The sequence below is a fragment of the Microcaecilia unicolor genome, chromosome 3 (assembly GCF_901765095.1).
Source record: "Microcaecilia unicolor chromosome 3, aMicUni1.1, whole genome shotgun sequence".
Taxonomy (NCBI): domain Eukaryota; kingdom Metazoa; phylum Chordata; class Amphibia; order Gymnophiona; family Siphonopidae; genus Microcaecilia; species Microcaecilia unicolor.
In genome coordinates, this window is record NC_044033.1 from 218,841,613 (window position 1) to 218,861,787 (window position 20,175).

The 20,175-nt window shown below is 42.3% G+C and overlaps 1 protein-coding gene across 1 annotated transcript in view; it reads right to left on the reverse strand.

Annotated features, from left to right (window-relative positions):
• The window catches only part of LOC115464978 (E3 ubiquitin-protein ligase TRIM39-like), a 47,713-nt gene that overhangs the window by 13,962 nt on the left and 13,576 nt on the right, over positions 1 to 20,175 (reverse strand). Inside the window, exons 3-6 of the mRNA XM_030195372.1 lie at positions 15,035 to 15,130; positions 7,561 to 7,791; positions 3,469 to 3,491; positions 986 to 1,104 (exon numbers count right to left, since the gene is read on the reverse strand). Of these exons, the coding sequence (XP_030051232.1) occupies positions 986 to 1,104; positions 3,469 to 3,491; positions 7,561 to 7,791; positions 15,035 to 15,130 (469 nt within the window). The remainder of the gene's footprint in view (positions 1 to 985; positions 1,105 to 3,468; positions 3,492 to 7,560; positions 7,792 to 15,034; positions 15,131 to 20,175) is intronic.

Consider the following 20,175-nt stretch of genomic DNA (forward strand, 5'->3'; position numbering starts at 1 on the left):
GGTGTTTGCCTTGGGCCTGGTTTTGTCTCTCGGCAGCCCTGTCTCAAAGTGTCTTTTTTCTCTTTAAAAAAAGTATACTGTGAGTGAAATGTATTCCATCTTCATGCTATATAACAAACCTCTGTGTTTATCCCACACCTTATTCAATTCCATCACTGTTTTTGACCACACTACTTTCTAGGCGTCCAGCACCCCCTTTGTGAAAAAGTATTTCTTGATGCTGCTTTTAAGTCTACCTCCTTGCATCTTCATTTCATGTCCTCTAGTTCTATATCTTTACCATTTTTTGGAAAGAATTGTTTTATTATTTTTTTTTATAATATAAATGTTTATATCTTATCTCCCCCATCTCTCCTCTCTTTCACATCAAACCAAAGTAAATGAATGCAAATTTAAAAAAAAAGAAACAAAAGTAATTGATAATGATTTTTCCTTACGTCCAAATTTTGTGTTTAGTTTCCTCAAAATAATATTTTTTCATGGGTAGCTCAATTGTAAGTACACTTATTTTTTTGATAATATAAATGTTTATATCTTATCTCAGATAAAACAAAGGAGGAAAAATCCCTCACGCAAACGTGAGCACAGAAGAACAAAGTGAGGAGAACTGAAAGAGGATGTTCAATAAGTCTTTAATTCTGAGAAGCATAAAAAATGACCCGACACAGCCATGTTTTGGCACTATGGCCTGCCTCAGGGGTCAATATATCTAAATAAGAGATAAAAATGGACATAAAAAATATAAAAATGACAAATGATAAATAATAAACTACATAATAAAATATTACTTATGTCCAGATTTTGTGTTTAGTTTCCTCAAAATAATATTTTTTCGTGGGTAGCTCAATTGTAAGTAAATTTATTTTTTTGATAATATAAATGTTTATGTCTTATCTCCCCATCTTTCTTCTCTTTCACATCAAACCAAAGTAAACAAATGCAAATTAAAAAGAAACAAAAGTAATAGATAATGATTTTTCCTTACGTCCAAATTTTGTGTTTAGTTTCTTTAAAATAATATTTTGTCGTGGGTAGCTTAATTGCAAGTACATTTTCCCTTCAACAGAAACAGTCTCTGGTTTGGGAATCTCCACTGTCAGACACCTACGAGAAAGAAAATTACCAAGATTATTTTTGGAGATGTTCATCTCTCAGAATCCCCAGGGATAGAAATGGAATGGGAATCTTCCCACCGTGAGGCAGAAGTAAGGAAAGAAAGATGTTTACAAACAAGATCTATCTACATATACTGAAAACAAGCAATGTTCTCAAATGATGCACCTTCAGCTCATTTAGGGCACCTATTACTAAACCACATAGGCGCCTATGCGTGCCGAACGCGTGTCAAATTGGAGTTACCACCTGGTCCTTGATGTCATTTCAATTTTGGCGCATCTGCTATGCACGTCTGAAAAATATTTATTATTTTCTGGCGCGAGTAACGGACACACACCAAGTAGCATTTGGCATAGGTCATTACCGCCCAGATTCTTTACCGCTAGGTCTATGGCTGGCGGTAAGGTCTCAGACCCAAAATGAACGCGCGGCAATTTTCATTTTGCTGCACGTCCATTTTTTTTGGGGGGGGGGGGGTGGAGAGGCCTTTTGTACAGGCGCATTGAAAAATGGATCGGCACATGCCCAAAACCCGTGCCTACACTACCGCAAGCCATTTTTCAGCGCGCCTTTTTATAAGGACACTTTAATCTACATGAGTCAAGATGCTCTCTACAATGCACACCATTTTGACCATGTTACCCCTCTGTTTAAGCTTAAACACTGGCTTCCAATCACTGTGGAGGAGATTCTATAAAAATTGGTGCTGAAATTGGTGCTGACTAGGCGTATTCTATAATCGGCATATGCTTTATTGATATTTCAGTGCCAATATCTGTGTGCATCCATTTACACCAATAAAAACCTGGTATAAATCTCAGCATACTTGGCAATATTCTATAACTAGGACCCTAAATTTTGGAATGCCTATGAAACGCCCATTTCCTCACCCATAACCGTGCCCCCTTTTTTGCCTGCGCACATTAGAAGTTTGGCAGACATCGTTACAGAATATGCTTAGCGAGTTTGCACCTAAATTCTAATCAGTGCCAATTAGTGCTCATTATTGCTTGTTAAGTGCTGTTATAAGCGCTCATTATCTTGCTAAGCCAATTTAAGTTACGCATGCTATTATAGAATCCGCACCAATATCGGCACCTAAATCTAAGTGCACAATTTAGAATTCACTTTTAAACTTCTCGTTTTGGTTTACAAATCAAGCTCGCCATCTGTTCCTGCTTATCTCAGACTTCTCATCCCCTACACTCCCCTCCGCTTCTTCTGTTCTGCTGATCACAATCTTCTTCAGCTGCCGTCACCCTCAGAACATCATCTAACCTTTTCGCGTTCTACTGCCTTTCACTTTATTGACCCAAATTTGTGGTATGACCTCCCACTTCACATCAGGAATCAATCAACTCTAATAAATGCCAAATGTATTCACTATTATTAATCATTTTATATTACTTCATATCGTGATTTTATTACTCTCCTTTCAAAATCCAAACTCAAACAGGAAAGCTTACAATCTGAGGGGAAGGTCTATTTACTAAAGATGCCTTGGACCAATAATGCTGCTATTACCCAATTAAACTGCTATGTTTACACCTCAGTTTGTCACAAGCGCATCGCCTATCACAAAGGTCTTTCTGAAGACCAGTTTCATATTTATAGAAGCGAATTCTTAGCTTTTGAATTCTAACATTGTTTGGGATACAAAGGCACTTTATGACCCCTGAGGCTGGCACTTTGTGCCGAAACACGGTACTGTGTTGGGCCTTGCATGTTTTTGCAAGTATCAGCAATAAAGGGTTTTCATCATTGCTGATTTTCTCATTTCCTTGGTCTTTCTCTAGCCTTCTCCAAGTTCCCACTATCATTTGTTCAGAGTCACCTTAAAACCCGTAGTCCCGCCCAAGGGGGAAGTGACATGGGATGGGTGGAGCCAGGGAGGACATGGCCCAAGAACTAGATAAGCCAAGGCCATAGCTAGGTTAAAGGCCCAGAGGGAAGCAGCAACACCCCACAGCATGTGCCTCCACCACCTATGTGTCAACTGCAACTGCTACAGTCAGTAAAGCACAAGCTCCACTTGGAAACTTGCAGATTTTGAACCTTTTCCCCAAGTAATTGCTAGAGACTACACAGTGGTCCTGCAGGAACAGGCCACATGAGGATATTGTTACATTTATGGACTAGTTTTATGTTGCCTTTTCTCCTACCTGTGGATGGAGCAGGACCTCTGAACTAACACATTTAATAAACGTTATGTTCCTTCACCTGCAACTGCTGTGTGACTCTGTTTTACCTGGGCTCAGGGCCCGCCCTTGTTCATGTTACCATAATATCCTATTGTGCCATTAAAGGGCAGATATTTCACATAGAGAAGGGCACATGACAACAGAGTCTTACCTGCTTATGTCATCCTCCACATCCTAAAGGAGAAATGAAACAAGGATTATTTTTAGTGTAAAAGACACAGGTCAGAGTACAATCATATACACGGACCAACATTGAACATAACAGAAGAACATAAGCATTGCCATTCTGGGACAGACCGAAGGTCCATAAAGCCCAGCATCCTGTTTCCAACAGTGGTCAATTCAGGTCACAAGTACCTGGCAAGATCCCAATACAGTATAATACATTTTATGCTGCTTATCCTAGAAATAAGCAGTGAATTTTCCCAAGTCTACCTTAATAATGGCTTGTGGACTTTTCTTTTAAGAAGTAATCCAAACCTTTTTTAAACCCCACCAAGCTAACTGCTTTTACCACATTCTATGGCAATGAATTTCAGAGATGATTTGTTTTAAATTTACTACTTTGTACCTTTATTGCATGCCCCCTAGTACTAGTATTTTTGGAAAGAGTAAACAAGCGATTCACCTCTATCATATCTTCCCTCAGTCGTCTTTTCGCCAAACTGAAGAGCCCTAGCTGCTTTAGCCTTACCTCATAGGGAAGTCATCCCATCCTCTCTATCATTTTCATCGCCTTTCTCTGTACCTTTTCTAATTCCGCTATAACTTTTTTTGAGATGCTGTGACCAGAACTGAACACAATATTCGAGGTGTGGTCGCACCACTGAGTGATACAAAGGCATTATAACGTCCTCATTTTTGTTTTCCATTCCTTGCCTAATAATACCTAACATTCTATTTGCTTTCTTAGCCATCGCTGCACATTGAGCAAAGCATTTCAACGTACCGACGATGACGCCTAGATCCCTTTCATGGTCGGTGACTCCTAATGCAGAGCTTTGCATCACATAGCTATAGTTTACACGCACAAATGCAGGCAAACACATCAAAGCTTGTTTATTGTGGCATCGATTCACCAAATTTGAGTCAAGAACGCAGGGCACAGGTTTGATTTATTCACAGAGGTTTTGGCTTCCACTAGACGAAGAGCCGTGAAATAATTAATGCTTAATGTTTAATACATTTGATATACGCTTTTTTTGAAAAAAACCAAGCTAGGCATTTTACAATTTAAAAAGGAGGGAAAGAACAATTCTTATGAAAGGACAGCAAGAGTAAAAGAGGTAGAAGAAAGAGGATAGGGAGACAAGGACATAGAGGAGGGAGAGGCAGATCCAGCCCATTCACGCTGGATTAAAGTCATAAAAAAGGATATTCTTTTTTACACTTGCTTGTCTTAAACAACAAAGCAACCGATTTGCAAACTCCAGTGTGGAAATGAACGTATCAATGAATGGTCAAAAATGTTCTTTATTGCAGTATCTGAAAAGTAAAATGCCTGACACGGGCCGTGTTTCGCCCAAAAAGGGCTGCGTCAGGGGCTATATGTTAGTCTTCAACATTGAGTCAACTGTTTGGTGTGATAACGACAACCAAATGGTTGGCAGTCAATAACCAGCGTGATCTCTGTCAGCAATTGGAGGGGTACTCCAAATGGAATGGCAGCATAAACCTATGCACTCTATTGTTCCAGCAATGATAGAGTGCATAGATGTATGTTGACTCGATGTTGAAGAATAACATATAGCCCCTGACGCAGCCCTTTTTCGGTGAAACACGGCCCATGTCAGGCATTTTACTTTTCAGATACTGCAATAAAGAACATTTTGGACCGTTCATTGATCTGCTGTGTTCATTTCCACAAAGAGGTCCTTTTACAGAGGTATGCTAACAGATTTAGCACACACTAATCATTAGCACACCCATTATATATTATATTTAGTGGGATTGATTACTGTTTATAGACTTATCTCGTTGCCTATGATTCTCACACAGGAATTGTTATTGTCATTGTCATCACCTTCATCTGCTCATTGTCGATTGCTTAGTACCAAAAAGAGTACATTATTTGGAACAGCCTCTGATCTTTCGAATAATTTATCATCTGAGGTCAGAAATATTTCATATTATATGAGTTTTCAAAGAGCTGTATGGACTTTATTTTTTCAACGTTATTTCTCATAATTTGGGGCATTGATTGTATCTTTTTGTGCTGTATGATTGCATCTCTGTTGTAAACCACTTTGAACTTGGCGGTTAAGCAGGCTATAAATGTTATTAAATTTAAATGATATTCCTACGGGTGTCTTATTTAGTGTGCCCTAAATCTCTTAGTGTACCTTAGTAAAAGGACCCTTAAGCGCTATTCTGTAACAGCACACGTAAGTGGCGTAGCAAGTAAATACAAGGGAGACGTATGCCTTATACCGCTTCTAAAATCAGAATACTGGTTACCAATTTTGACAAGGATTCCATACAAAATAGTAGGGTCGATATTCAAAGTGATTTAACTGGCCCAAAACGGTTCCTGGCCAGTTAAATCGCTTGTTCGGTGCTAACTGCTCATTTTCAGTGGCACCAGAACTGAAGAGGTGGGGCTAACTGAAAGGGTCCTGGCCCTCTGAGTTTATGCAAGTCCCAGCCGATATTCATCCGGGGACTGCATAAGACTGTTTGCAGGCCCCGGTTGAATATCGGCTGCGACCCGCATAACTAATTTGGTCCAGGAAAGCCCCCTCGATCCCCTTCTTGGCCTCTCCCCAACCCCTACCTGATGTGCCAGGTGGTTCTTGGGGGTTATTAGGGACAGGAGCGAAGGCCCCTGCCCCTTGCGACAGGCTTAAGCAAATGGCTGCAATGACCTCTTGTGGCAGCTCATGGTACTACAAAGTTGCCTACATAAGTAGGAGACATGACCCGTGTCGGGTCTTTTTCAGAATAAAGGACAGCTATTATCTCTATCTTGAAGGCCCAGTGGTGCTTTTTTTGGTCTCTACATAAGTAGGAGACATGACCATGCCCCTTCTATGCATTACACGTATGACCCCTTTGCATTTGCATGCCATAGCACTTGTGTACCCTTACCGAATAGCGCTTAGGGCCTTTCATGAGCAACTGTTTAAAAAAGGTTTGTCCAAGTTCCTAGAGGAAAAGTCCATAGTCTGCAGTTGAGACAGACATAAAAAAGCCATTACTTGCCCTGGGATTAGTAGCATGGAATGTTGTTACACTTTGAGATTTGAATGGAATCTTGTTACTGTTTAGGATTCCGGATTCTTGCTACTCTTTGAGGTTCTGCATGGAATCTTGTTACTGTTGAGGTTCTGAATGGAATGTTGTCATAAGTACATAAGTATTGCCACATTGGGACAGACCAAAGGTCCATCAAGACCAGCATCTTGTTTCCAACAGTGGCCAATCCAGGTCACAAATACCTGGCAAGATCTCAAAAAAGTTCAATACATTTTATGCTGCATATCCCAGAAATAAGCAGTGGATTTTCCCCAAGTCCATTTTAATAATGGTCTATGGACTTTCTTTTAGGAAGCCATCCAAACCTTTTTTACACCCCGCTAAGCTAACCACCTTTACCACATTCTCTGCCAACGAATTCTCTGATTCGTTTTAAATTTACTACTTTGTAGCTTCAATGCATGTCCCTAGTCCTAGTATTTTAGGAAAGAGTAAAGAAACGATTCACGTCTACCTGTTCCACTCCACTCATTATTTTATAGACTTCTATCATATCTCCCCTCAGCCGTCTTTTCTCCAACCTGAAGAGCTCTAAACACTTCAGCCTTTCCTCATAGGGAAGTCGTCCCATCCCTTTTATCATTTTCATTGCCCTTTTCCATACCTTTTCTAATTCCACTATATCTTTTTTTGAGACGCGGCGACCAGAATTGAACACAATATTCGAGGTGCGGTCGCATCATGGACTGATACCAAGGCATTATAAGGTCCTCACTTTTGTTTTCCATTCCTTTCCTAATAATACCTGACATTCTATTTGCTTTCTTAGCCGCTGCAGCACACTTTGAGATTATGTCAGGTACTTGTGACCTGGATTGGCCACTGCCGCAAGCAGGATACTGGGCCAGATGGACCATTGGTCTGACCCAGTATGGCTATTCATATGTTCTTATGTTTTGGGCGCACATAGGCATGCAAAGAACCACATGTACCTAGTTATACAATTCCCTTTTTAGTACTGTACAGTGGATTCATAAAAAAGTCTCACCTTCAAGAACGCAGTGGCTGAAAGGTGACACTTTTTTTCTATCCCTGAGATCAGTAGTTTGAGGGAGAAACTTTGCTGTTGTATTTGCTTCACATTTTCATTGATTTTCTGGAGAATCGCTTTCTCTTCTTCTTCCAGCCTTGATAGAAGGATTTGCTCTTCGTTATTCAGACACTGATGCAGCTCCTGAAACTCGGATACGATCTTCTGTCTCTTGACCTTTGTCTCACTCTAGATTAAAGAAAATTATCAGTAATATTGAAAGGGTTAATATTCAGCCAGCAGAGGTCAAGCATTTTCTGAAATGCCGGGCCATGTCTGTGTACTGGTATTAAATATCCGGGTATGTGCAGCTGGCAAGCACTTATTCATTTTATTTTAACAGCAATTGCCATATAGCAGCAAGACAGTTCACAATAAAAGTTCAGAGGAGCAGAAGAGAGAAAGTAAAAGCAAAACAGTAATGAGACAAAGAGATACAAAAATCAAGTGGAAAAGGCCTAACTTTAACTGGTTAAAGGCTGAATATAGGGAACCCCGGAGAGATAACCCAAAGCACACTCACACAGGAGTGAAGAAACGAAAGCACAAGGAGCCTTCAAGATAGGGGGCGTCAACTTAAATGTTCTTGGACAGACCCGACATGGTCCATGTTTCGGCAAAACTGCCTGCATCAGGGGTCTTGAAAATAGTACTCAAAGTCCACAAAATGCAGAGATAGTGCTTAATCTGAAGACGCTATCAGACAGATGCCAAATGTGTATCACAAATGCAGCTGGATATTTGATATGCCAACAAAACCGCATCACTACTCAACCGGAGACCAGCAGAGAAACGTTTGAAAAGGGCTGAATACAGGCAGTTAACTGGTTAAATGCCAGCTCTGCCCTAGCGCCACTCCTGGACCATTTACACAATAGCTGGTTTTGCCTTTAGTGGTTAGAGGGGATATTCAGTAGCACTATGTTATGATTTGCTAAACAGGCAGGGGAATGGCTGGAACCCGCTTTGCTAACAGGCAGGGGAATAGCTGGAACTCGCTTCTCATTGGCCTGTCAGGGATTGAGCTGATGTCTGTAGCTGCAGACGTCAGAAGCCAAGATCTACTTAACCTTACCTCTCCCTACAACCTTTGCTTTAGTGTTTGATTGCTGTCATCTGAAGCCTGCTTACTCTCTCTCTCTCTGTTTGTGCTAGGGCACTTTCTGTATACGTTGCAGTATTTGCTTACTCTCCTCGTAGCTTGTTGATTCTGTGTGTGCTGGGTATTCCCAGCATGAGCTTGATTGCCTCACTATACTGCACCTGCGCCTGTTCCCTGCTTGTCTAGTATTGTGCTGTCTGTGGAAAGCTTGTTCCTTGTATCATTCTTGTTTGTTTGATTAAGTTTCCTTTCTCTCTGTGTTCCCTTTTTGTGCTAAATTTAGGCTCTGCTCCCTGTGGTTCTGCCTCTTTTGCCAGCCTCCCTATCTTTGTATTTGCTCTTGTTTGTTTGTGTCAGTCTCCCTTTGCTTGCTTCACCTTTGTCTGCCATGTAAGCCCTGCTTCCTGTAGTTCAGTGTTTCAGGAGTAGCCTTTTCCCTGAGCCTGTTTTCCCCCTTTTGTTTGCTGAGTCTGTTTCCTGATTCCAGTGAGCAGTGTTCCTTATCTGATCTGTGTATGTTAAGGCAACTTTCTCTATTTGCTTACTCTTCCCTTTACCCTTGAGTGCTGTGTGGCACAGCCTTGTGTATCCCTATAAGCAGTTCCCTTTATCCTTGTGGGGCCAGCCTTGTGCATTCTTGTGTGTGGATTCCCTTTTCCCTGGTGCGCTGTGTGGTACAGCCTTGTGTATTCTTATAGGTAGCTCCCCCTTACCTTTGTGTGCTGTATGGTACAGCCTAGAGTGTTCCCTTGAGTGGCTTCCTTTTTTCTTGAGTGCCCTGTGGCACAGACTTGTGTATTCCTACAGAAGCTTCTGTCTGTTGCTCTTTCCCTTGTGTCTCTAGCTCGCGCTGTCTGCATTGCTTGTGCTCCAGTCCCTTTGGGAACCCCTCCCAGTGTATGAATCAGTTCCTGTTCAGCCGTGAGGCCCGCACGGCTGGACTCTGTACGAGTGGGTTCCCAATAGGCCGTGAGGCCCACCTGCTCTATCGCTCATTTTCTGGTGGTGCTAGTTGTTTGTCCTGTGTGTGCGGGGCTTGGTGGCTGGGGTGTGCATAGTGCCTGTTTGGTCTACCCTAGGCCTTGGCCAAGATCCTATGCTAGGCATCAGCCTGGGCTCAAGGGTTCACAACCAGATTAACACACTATCCAGATAAGTACTGCTGAATCTTCCCTCAGGGCCCGCTCAGCACCAGTTAACCAGCAAGAGGCTCTCTTACTTGAGCCCAGATGATCAATTTCCCTACGCTGTTCCAAACAGCTGGAACAGCACAGGAAATTAATGCCTCTTTGATCAAAGCTAATAGGATGCAAATTTATGTGCGCTACTACCTTCGATCATGGGGGTACTTCTGCAGGAGGATTGTGCCTGGGAAGCACCCAAGGCACAATCCTCCCACAGAAGTTCTTTGACAGATCCAGGCTGTCAAAACTAAAAAGCCCAGACCTATTAAACCTATCAATGCAACTCCCCCCCCCCCCCCCCCCTCGGCCAGGAGAGGGCTAAGGTCCAGTGGATCTCTAGTCCTTTGCCCTGGTGATCTAGTGCCCCCGAACCCTCCTCTCCTGTACCTTGAAGGTGGAGGAGGGAATAGCACTCCCTCCTCTTTCTAGTGCCGCCTCCAAAATGGGGAATAAAATGGGCCCTGCTGCAGATAACTCGAGCTAAACTTTAGTAAACAGGGGGTTAAGTCTTTATTACAAACCTCCAGGCAAATGATGACAAAGTAGGAAAGGATGTAGAGAAGATGAATTACAGTGTTCAAGGTAACCCCTTTCCTACAAAAAAGAAAAGTGGTAAACCAAGTTGCAGATATATCTGACTATATTTATTTATTGGTCTATCGATCTAAATATATGTATATTCAGAACTTCAAGTCTCTTCTTATATATCTTCTGGAACAGACTCCATCCTACTGACTCGTTGTTGGATAAATGAAAAGTCAGATAATACAGAAAACAATGGTAACCCCTCAAACAATGCAGAAACAAAGGCAGTAAAAGCAGGGTCCCGGCTCAAATGGTGCTATTTTGCAGTAAAAATAGGGTCCCAGTTTCAGAAAAAGGAAAGAGAAGCTGTATGATGTCACCAGGGGTCCGTTAGATATGCTGGATGGTCAGATCAGTGAAGTTGGATAATCGAGGGGGCGTTCCAAGATGGCGACCTGAATACTGCTGTTGAGAGTGGTTCGAGAAGCGCTGGAAGAAAAAATTTCCTACAATGCCACATACTAAACGTAAAGGAGCGGTGAGGACCCAGCTGCCGAGGGCACTTACTTCAACTCCAGACCAGCAGACTCTTGACCGTTTTATACAGCGAACCATGCAGGAGCCCGGTTTGGCGAGTCCGCTGTTGAGCCGAGACGAGGGAGCATCAGAGCTTCTAGGACGAGAGGTTTCCCTCACGCCGCCGGAGTTGGTACCGCCTCCCTGCCCAGCGAAGGTCAGAGGTGAGGAAACCCCGTTTGATGCGGAAGGCGCTGCTAGCGGCGTTTCGATCAGCGGATCACCTCAAGACCTAAGCGGGGAAGATTTGATATCGAGGGAAGATCCAAGAGAGGTGACTCTTACGGAGGTTTGGAAAGCGGTTCAAGGTTTGACCTTGGCAGTGACTAAGTCTATTAATGAGATTACAACGGTTGTAAGTAAGTTAGAAAAAATTGACGCCTCACTTGAAAAAGTTAAAAAAGATGCTTCTGAACAGGCTCAGCAAAACCAAATTGTGGCTAATGAATTAAAATCTTCAGTGGACGCATTGATAAAAGATAAACAAATAACTCAGCGAAAAATTGAACAAATGGAGAACTATAATCGTCATTTAAACTTGAGGTTCCTGAATTTTCCTATTTCATCATTATTAAAATCAAGTGATTTATTTAGAATGTACCTTCAGGAAATTTTACAGATAGATTCTTCTATATGCCCCCATGTAATAAGATGTATTATTTGCCTTTAAAAGACTCTGTAAAGAAGGTACAAAGAGAAAAGCAGGAGCCTCAGAATTTAACTGCATTCTTAGAAGAATCAGATGTTGAAATAACTAATCGTGGTACTTTAATTGTTCAATTTGTTTTTGAACAAGATTTAAATCAGGTCTTGAAGCTCTATTTTAAAAATTCATCAAAATTGTTTCATGGACAAAAAGTTTGGGTTTATCCTGATGTTGCAAAAGCAACACAAGAGAGGAGGAAACAATTTTTGGACTTAAGAAATGAGACTAGAGCCTTAGGGGCGACATATATGTTAGCATATCCATGTAAGTGTAGGATCAATTTTCAAGGAACTAAATATGTGTTTTATGACCCATCACAGCTACGGACATTCTTGGACTTGAAGAACCTAAGTAAACACAATATAGAAACAACTTTACCAACTAAAGAATAATAGTTATGGTTCCAGGTTAAGCCGATTTATTTTAAATATTGAGGTTAATTTCTCCATTTAAATACCTGTCGCCCCCCTCTAACCACATAATTGAGGTCTAAGGAAGATATAAAGTGTTTCTTTGAATGGATAGTGATGTATATTACTGCTATGTAATTTTAGCACGGTTGGATCTGTTTTTCCTTTGCAAGTGGATGTTAACTTGTAAAATAAATTTAATAAACAAATTAAAAAAAAAAAAAGAAGTTGGATAATCGAGATTGTACTATACTTCGAATGCATGTTCCTATAAAAGACACAGAAAACTAAACCAATGAGATGTTTTGGCCTGCAAAACCGTATTCTCTATGTGGTGATTCAATTCAATTCTTATATACCGCTAATATCCCCTTTCCAGGGTTCAGTGCAGTTTACATTCTAGGTGAGAAAAGCAGATAGTGTTAGTGCAAGGTATGAGAAACATTAGAGACCATTGGTGTAATGCATGAGACTAAAAACATTAAAGGAAAGGATAATGGATGATACTAGGAAGTAGAAGTCATGATGGATTATTCTGAAGCAGCCTTTGGGAGGAGAAAGGTTTTTAGCCTCTTCCTGAAGTTGAAATAGCTGTGTTCTGTTCTGATGGGAATAGGTAGAGAGTTTCATATTTTGACTCCTTGTGCGGGAAATAGAGAGCTAAAATTCTCTGATTTCAAATTGTCTTTTGAAATGGTGATGCTAACATTGGTCGTTTCAGTCTGTTAGACTGGATCAGATATAGCGAAGCGGTCTTAGTCAGCAGTTCAGAGGTGAAGCCCTGTAAGAACTGAAAAACTAAACAAGTAGCTTTGAACATGAGTCTTTCTGCTATGGAAAGCCATTGCAGTTTGTTTAGATGAGTTAATCAATAGAAATCAAACAAAATAAAACATGGAAAATAAAATAAAATGATACCTTTTTATTGGACATAACTTAATACATTTCTTGATTAGCTTTTGAAGGTTGCTCTTCTTTGTCAGATCGGAAATAAGCAAATGTGGTAGATGGCAGTATATATAAGAAAAACTTCCAAGCATTTCATTGACAGTCTAACAGGGTGGGGATGGGTAGGAGGTATGCATGGGAACATCAAAGCATTTCAGAGATAGTCTAGCAGGATGAGGGTGGATAGGTGAGAGGAGGGTGATAAACATAGCAATACAACTTTATGGTTTATAATGGGCTAGAAAACCCAGATCTTTGTTAAGTCCTGTCTGTTGGGTGTCAAAATATTAAATCATTCTGACTTCAAAGGTCTTACGTTCCTGTATTGTTTTAAAGTTACCTTTCAGGATTCTTACGATGAAGTCACTGGTACAGTGATCTGGTTTTGTAAAGTGCTGGCCCACAGGGGTGTGAACCCGGCTGGCACCAGTATTGTTCATGTGATGTCTATGTAAATTAAATCTTGTCTTTAGCATCTGGCCTGTTTCTCCAATATAGCATCCTTCGTTAGATTTTTTTACACTGAATGATATATACTACATTGGAAGATGAGCATGTGAAATATTCCTTTATGTTGAATATTTTTCCTTTGTGAATGACTGTGGGGCAGTGGCATAGCCACAGGTGGGCCTGGGTGGGCCAGGGCCCACCCACTTTGGACTCAGGCCCATCCAAAATTGTGACACTCTTGCTGTGGCTGATTGGGATCCCCAAACCTTGCCAGCTGAAGATTTTCTCTTCTTGGGCAGCCAGCAGCACTTTCTTTGAGCTGATGCTGAGACCAGCCCTTCTGCACATCCTCAGTTTTCACACATGTAAAAGCACTGAGCATGCACGGCCTGTCGGCAGCAGCATCAGTTTGAGGCAAGTGCTGCCGGCTGTCATTTGGAAGAGTGCTAGCTGCTTGAGGAGGAGGAGGAAATCTTCAACTGGCAGGGTTTGGGTATCCCCGCCAGCTCAAGTATTTAATATTTGAGGTTTGTGGGCAACGAGGGGTGGGGAGAGGAGCAAAGCAGAGGGGGGCCAGGGGGGGGGAGCGAATTCCATGCCCATCCACCTTAGGCTCAGGCCCACCCAAAATTGCCCATCTGGCTACGCCCCTGCTGTGGGGTCCTGTGAAATGTTTTGGCATAGCTTGCAGCTGGATATATTGCAAGGATGTGTGCCCTTCTCTTCTTTTTCAGTCTGTGTTGGGAGTTTACTTCTGATTAGCTTGTGTTTCAAGTTGGGTGGCTGTCAGAAGGCCAGCATTGGTGGGGCTGGGAATATCTCTTTCAGTAATTCATCCTCTTGGAGTACAGGCTGAAGATCTTTTATGATTTTTCTTAATTTTTCCTGCTCTGGATTGTATGTCACTATAAGGGGGATTCTGTCTGTGGCTTTTTTTTTTCTTTGTACTGTAGCAGATTTTCTCTGGGTGTTTTGAGGGAGGAGGCAATATTTTTGGAAATTATTTTGGGGTTGTAGCCTTTCCGTTCGAAGGATGCAGTCAGGATTTCAAGATTTCTGTCTCTGTCCCTTGGGTCAGAGCAGATACGGTGGTATCTTGTGGCTTGGGTGTAAATAATGGATCTCTTTGTATGTGAAGGGTGGAAGCTGGAGTTGTGGCGGTAGCTGCATCTGTCTGTGGGTTTCTTGTATATAGATGTTTGTATACAGCCATCACTGATTGAGACCGTGGTGTCCAAAAAATTGACTTTTTCTGGGGAGTAGTCAATTTTGAATCTGATTGTAGGATGGTTTGTATTGAAAGCTAATCAAGAAATGTATTAAGTTATGTCCAATAAAAAAGGTATCATCTTATTTTCTTTTCCATGTTTTATTTTGTTTGATTTCTATTGATTACCTTTAAAAGTGGACTAACACGGCTACCACACCACTCTACTTTAGATGAGTTGAAACACTAGTATGTCTATTCAATCTGTATATTAGTCTTGCAGCTGTATTCTGTATGAGTTGCAGTTTTTACAGAGACACTTACCTTCAGCTGATCGGCTTTCATCTCTTCATTGGATGTAAATATCTGAATCTCTTCCAGCTTCTCTTTCAAAGGTTTCAAGCAATTGGTATATTTTTCCTGTAAACATTCAGGTTTTTTAAAAGAATGTTAATATTATTATTTCCAAACCACGATATCAAATCAAAATGCACTTGAGAGGACTGTTCCCTCTAAGCTGAGTGGGAGTCCTCCATCTATAGTCCTGCCAGCAGGTGGTTCTGTTTCACTATCACATTTTCAATGATGAGGGACAGGTAAGTTCTGCAGGACTCCAGGGATCCTGCCTATCCCTAGAGATTGAAAACACAATATTGAAGCACTGCCCCCTACTGGTACCAGTGCAGTTGGAGGACATTACTCTTTACAGGCTTGACCAAAATGCATTCGATTTGGTCCCAAATATGGCACAATGAGAATTATGTTTTATACAAGTTTGATCCACTTGTATAGACAGAAAAATCACACAGATATCTGATCAAAGATATCTAAAAAGGTGGTAGTGAAGGGAGGTGTAGTTAGTGGGAGACTTTTCACCTACATAATCCCATCTGTAAGACCGGCAAGAAGTGAGAGGCTGTGAATGCCTTTCAAGAGCCCTTTTCTGACAAATAATGATGGACTTCATAAGGGAAGAGGCAGTACTGGATCTGGTACTCAAAAGTAGAGATAAATATTGCTGCAAAAGATATTCAGCAAAATTGTATGAAAGAGTATCACTGAATATCTTTACCAAGGGCCATGGGAGCAGAGTTGGGAGGAGACTAAAGTTATCTGGGCAGTGGCAATTTCCAGCTGTTCTACGTGGACTGGATATGCTATCTGAATTGAAGCTGAATATTGCCACTCCCTGAGTATTGCAGGGCACACACCAAGGTATCTAGATATTTAGGCACTGTTCAGGTACTATCTCTAAATATCCAGCTTTTCTTGCCTGTGCCAGATGGTGTTTTTTAAAAATGCCAACTGGGGGGGGGGGGGGGGGTCACTTGATGCAGCTGAGCTAGGAGGCTGTGTTCTCTTTGAGCTCCCCGACCCCCTCTCTTTTAGAGTGCCTTTGTGCTATGATCCTTGAAATTCTTCTTCTTTTTCAGTGAAGGACGAAGTGCCCCATTACTTATGGACAAATATCTTTTGAAATCTGGTGTGGAAATGACTTCTAAAAGCGCTAAAAAGGACAGCGCTAAGGTGCGCTCCGTGGCAGTGAATGAAAGCAAGATGGCGGAGGAGCCGGCGGAAGGCCCCGCGATCTCAGATGCTCTCATTGCAAAGCTCTCGGCAGCGGTAGTAACAGCACACGATGCACGGCAGGATGGGATTCATTCCAGTGTGCAGGGGCTAACTCAAGCAGTGGTGGACTTCAATGCCAGAGTGAGATAGAAGCCAGAATCAGCGCCACGGAAGATAGTGTTCAGGGAGTCTTGGAAGAATTGGCGAGACTCAGGAAGGAAGTGGCAGGCTGCACTAACAAATTGGATGAGCTGGAAAATAGGTCCCGCCGCAACAATATAAGAGTGGTGGGGCTGTTGGAGGCGATGAAAGACAAGGACCTAAAGCAGTTGTTAGAAAAATGGTTCACGGAATCGCTGCTGAATGAGTCATCACTGGGGCCTATACAGATTGAACGCGCACACCACGTAGGAAGACTCGTAGAAGGCGCGGCTAGGCCCCGCGTGGTAGTGGCAAGATTTCAGAATTTCGCACATAAAGAACAAATTCTACGGAAATACCAGTCCATGCAAGATATGCGGTTCCAGTACACTAAAGTTCTACTGTTCCAGGATTACTCGGCTGCAGTGGCACAACTTCGGAAAAGTTATTCGGAAATCTGTAAAATATTGGTGGAGAAACAGTTAAGGTTCACTTTGCAGTTCCCTGCCCGACTTCACGTCATTAAGGAGGGAAAGGTCCATATTTTCGACACCACTGAAGCGGCCAAGTCGCAAGTGCAGCAATGGTTTCTGAACTGATACAACTACGGAAGACTTTTATCGGAGTACCTATCTATACCCTGTCGGGGTGGGGTGGACACAGCGGTGTACCTCTCCCTTTTTTGAACTGGTGCTGGGGATTTTGTGTTGTTCTTTCTGTCTCCATTGCATGATGCAACCAGCCAGGTATTAGGTATATGTTTTGATCAATATCCTAGGTTTCTGCGGTGTGATTTTGTTGGTTGTGTGTGATTGGGGGAATATGGGGTTTGGGATGAGAGAAAGGGGGATGAGTGTGTGGGGAGGGGGCGGGATGCATCATAACGCTGACCTTGATGAGTGAGAGAGGGGCTGAGGGGGGAAAGGGACTAGGGGGGAGAAGAGGGGGGAGACCATGTACAATGAAGAGCAAATATGGAAGCGGTTTGGGAAATGGATGTTTACACAGAGGGTTGAACTGTGTGTGTGGCCAGGTGCTTACCAGAGAGGAGGCTGGGCTCTCTGATGGGTTGTCAAGACAAATGTTATCTTGTGTATAGGGACTCATCTCTATGTTACCCACAATGGTGACTAAGGGTTTGAAATTAATATCATGGACTGTGTTGGGTGTTAAGTTGCCAATAAAAAGATCTAAGATTTTGCAGTACCTGGGAAGGCACAAAGCTGATATAGTGGGACTGCAGGAAATGAAGCTTAATGATATTGAACATCAGAAATTAAGAAGATCCTGGGTGGCCCAATATTATTATGCCTCTGCCTCCAAAAGAAAGGCGGGGGTAGCCATATTGATCCACAAATTGGTGCCCTTTATTCAGAATAGGGTCACAAAGGACACAGAGGGGCGGTTTGTTACAGTGGAAGGGAAGCTAAATCACTCTAACATCACTCTAGTCTCAATCTATGCACCTAATGCTCCACAAAGGTCCTTTTTTAGGACTATAATAGCAAAATTGTCCACTATTGCTGGCCCTAAAATCCTTCTGGGAGATTTTAATCCGATTTTGGACACAAATCTAGATACCAATGCTGGGGGCACAGAGATCTAGGTCTAGGTCTACGGAAGGCTTAGGGGTTTTTCTATGTAGTTTTGATCTGGTGGATCCCTGGAGAACGTTGCATCCACAGGAGAGAGATTTTATGCATGCCTCCAAGGCCCATGAAACACAGTCCCAAATAGACTATATCTTTGTCTCTAAAGACTTGTTCCATAAGATAGAGAAGGCGGATATTGGGACCTTAGTGATTTCAGATCACTCACCTATCTCTGTAATTGTAGATCTGGGAGGTCCCGGGGTGGGGAAAAGAGGGAGGTGGAGATTTCCGGCCCATCTTTACACAAACCAAGCCTTCAGACGTTATCTCATTCAAAAGTGGGAGGAATTTCTTAACAATAATAAACAGCATGTTTCAGATCCGATTCTGATGTGGGATGCAGGAAAGGCAGTGATTAGAGGAGATATTATATCCTTTGTTATCAAGCAGAAAAAGCAACTAGCCAGTCATATGATTGATATAGAAAGGAGAATTAGAATGTTAAAGAGGCGGATGCAGACACATCCAACTGTGGCATTTAGGCATTCTTTAGAACAAGCACAGACGGCGTTAAGTAATCTTTTCCAGGAACAGGCTAAGAAAAATATTTTCTATTATAAGTTTCGTCTTTTTAGATTTGGCAATAAACCTAGTAAGCTTTAGACGAATCTTACAAAAAGCTGGACTGGGCCAAAAGCCATAGCGGCGCTTCGAGATCCACAAGGTCACACTGTGACTGAGCAAGGGAAGCTAGAGACACTCTTTGTCCAATTCTATAGCTCTCTGTATGGGGCAGAGGGTAGAGGGCAGCAGGAGAAAACTGAATCTTTCCTACATAATTGTGGAGTTCCGTGTTTAACAGACGAGGAAAAAACCAAATTGAATGAGCCCTTAACTGGGCCTGAAATACAGAGAGCTATAGAGTTTGAAGCAACATAAATCGCCTGGGCCTGATGGGTTCAGTGGAAAATTTTATAAATTCTTAAATACGGGAGTGGTGGGTCTCCTGGGAGCCTACTTTGACACGGCCATACAGAGGAGGTCTTTTCCCCAATGGTCCAACCAAGCCTTGATTACAGTCTTACCTAAGTCAGGGAAGGACCCATTACAGGCCTATCTCTCTCATAAATCTAGATCTTAAATTGTTAGCAAAAATCTTAGCTGAAAGACTAGCCATGGTGATACCCAAGCTTGTGGGATCGGATCAAATGGGGTTTGTGAAGGGACGACATGCTGGAATAAATGTACGGCGTTTGATTTGGGGGCTGGAGCGATGTGCTCAATTGGACACCCCTGCTTTGGCTATCAGTTTCGACTCTGAAAAAGCTTTTGATAGGGTGGAATGGTCTTTTCTATTTTCGTTACTGGGCCGATATGATATAGAGGGTTTTTTTCTCCAGGCAATACGAACTCTGTATACAAACCCATCAGCGGCTGTGTTAGTGAATGGAGTATCATCTGTGGTGTTCCCTCTGGGGAGGGGAACAAGACAGGGCTGCCCGCTTTCGCCTCTGCTACATATTCTTTTTCTGGAGCCTTTGCTGGTACAGCTTCGAGGTAGTAAGCATATACTGGGGATTGAAGTATCAAGGACGTGTGCTCCACTAAAGTATATGGCTTTTGCAGATGACATAATGCTGCTTGTGGCGGAACCGGGGTGGACTCTGCCTGTGGTGTTACAGATGTTTGTAGACTTTGGGCAATTATCTGGACCTGAGAAAGTATCATTTAGGCTGCAGAATGCGACACATTAGACCATCAGGGCACGATAATAAGGTATAGGAGGAGAGGGGAGGACAGGACACCCTAAGGCCCACTTGCCTGCCCTGGGAAAATGGGCAGGCTGGCAAAACCCACCCAGACATCCCGCAGTGTCCTCAAAAAGAGGACATGTCTGGGTAAAACTGGACATATGGTAACTCTAATATAAGAGCTACATTATACTGGAAACCCTCTAGTTCCATTGTCCACAACAAAGTCTTATAGTGTTGCTGCATTTGTTCTGACTCCTATGAGAAAGACAACCATCTGGAGAAACTACAACAGAGAGTTTTGAAATTACGCTACCCACTCAATGACGTGAGAAGACAGAAAAACAGGGCCAAACAAATACCCAGGAACAATCTGCTGCAGGACCTTCCTAAAAAGGAAAATAACAGAGCA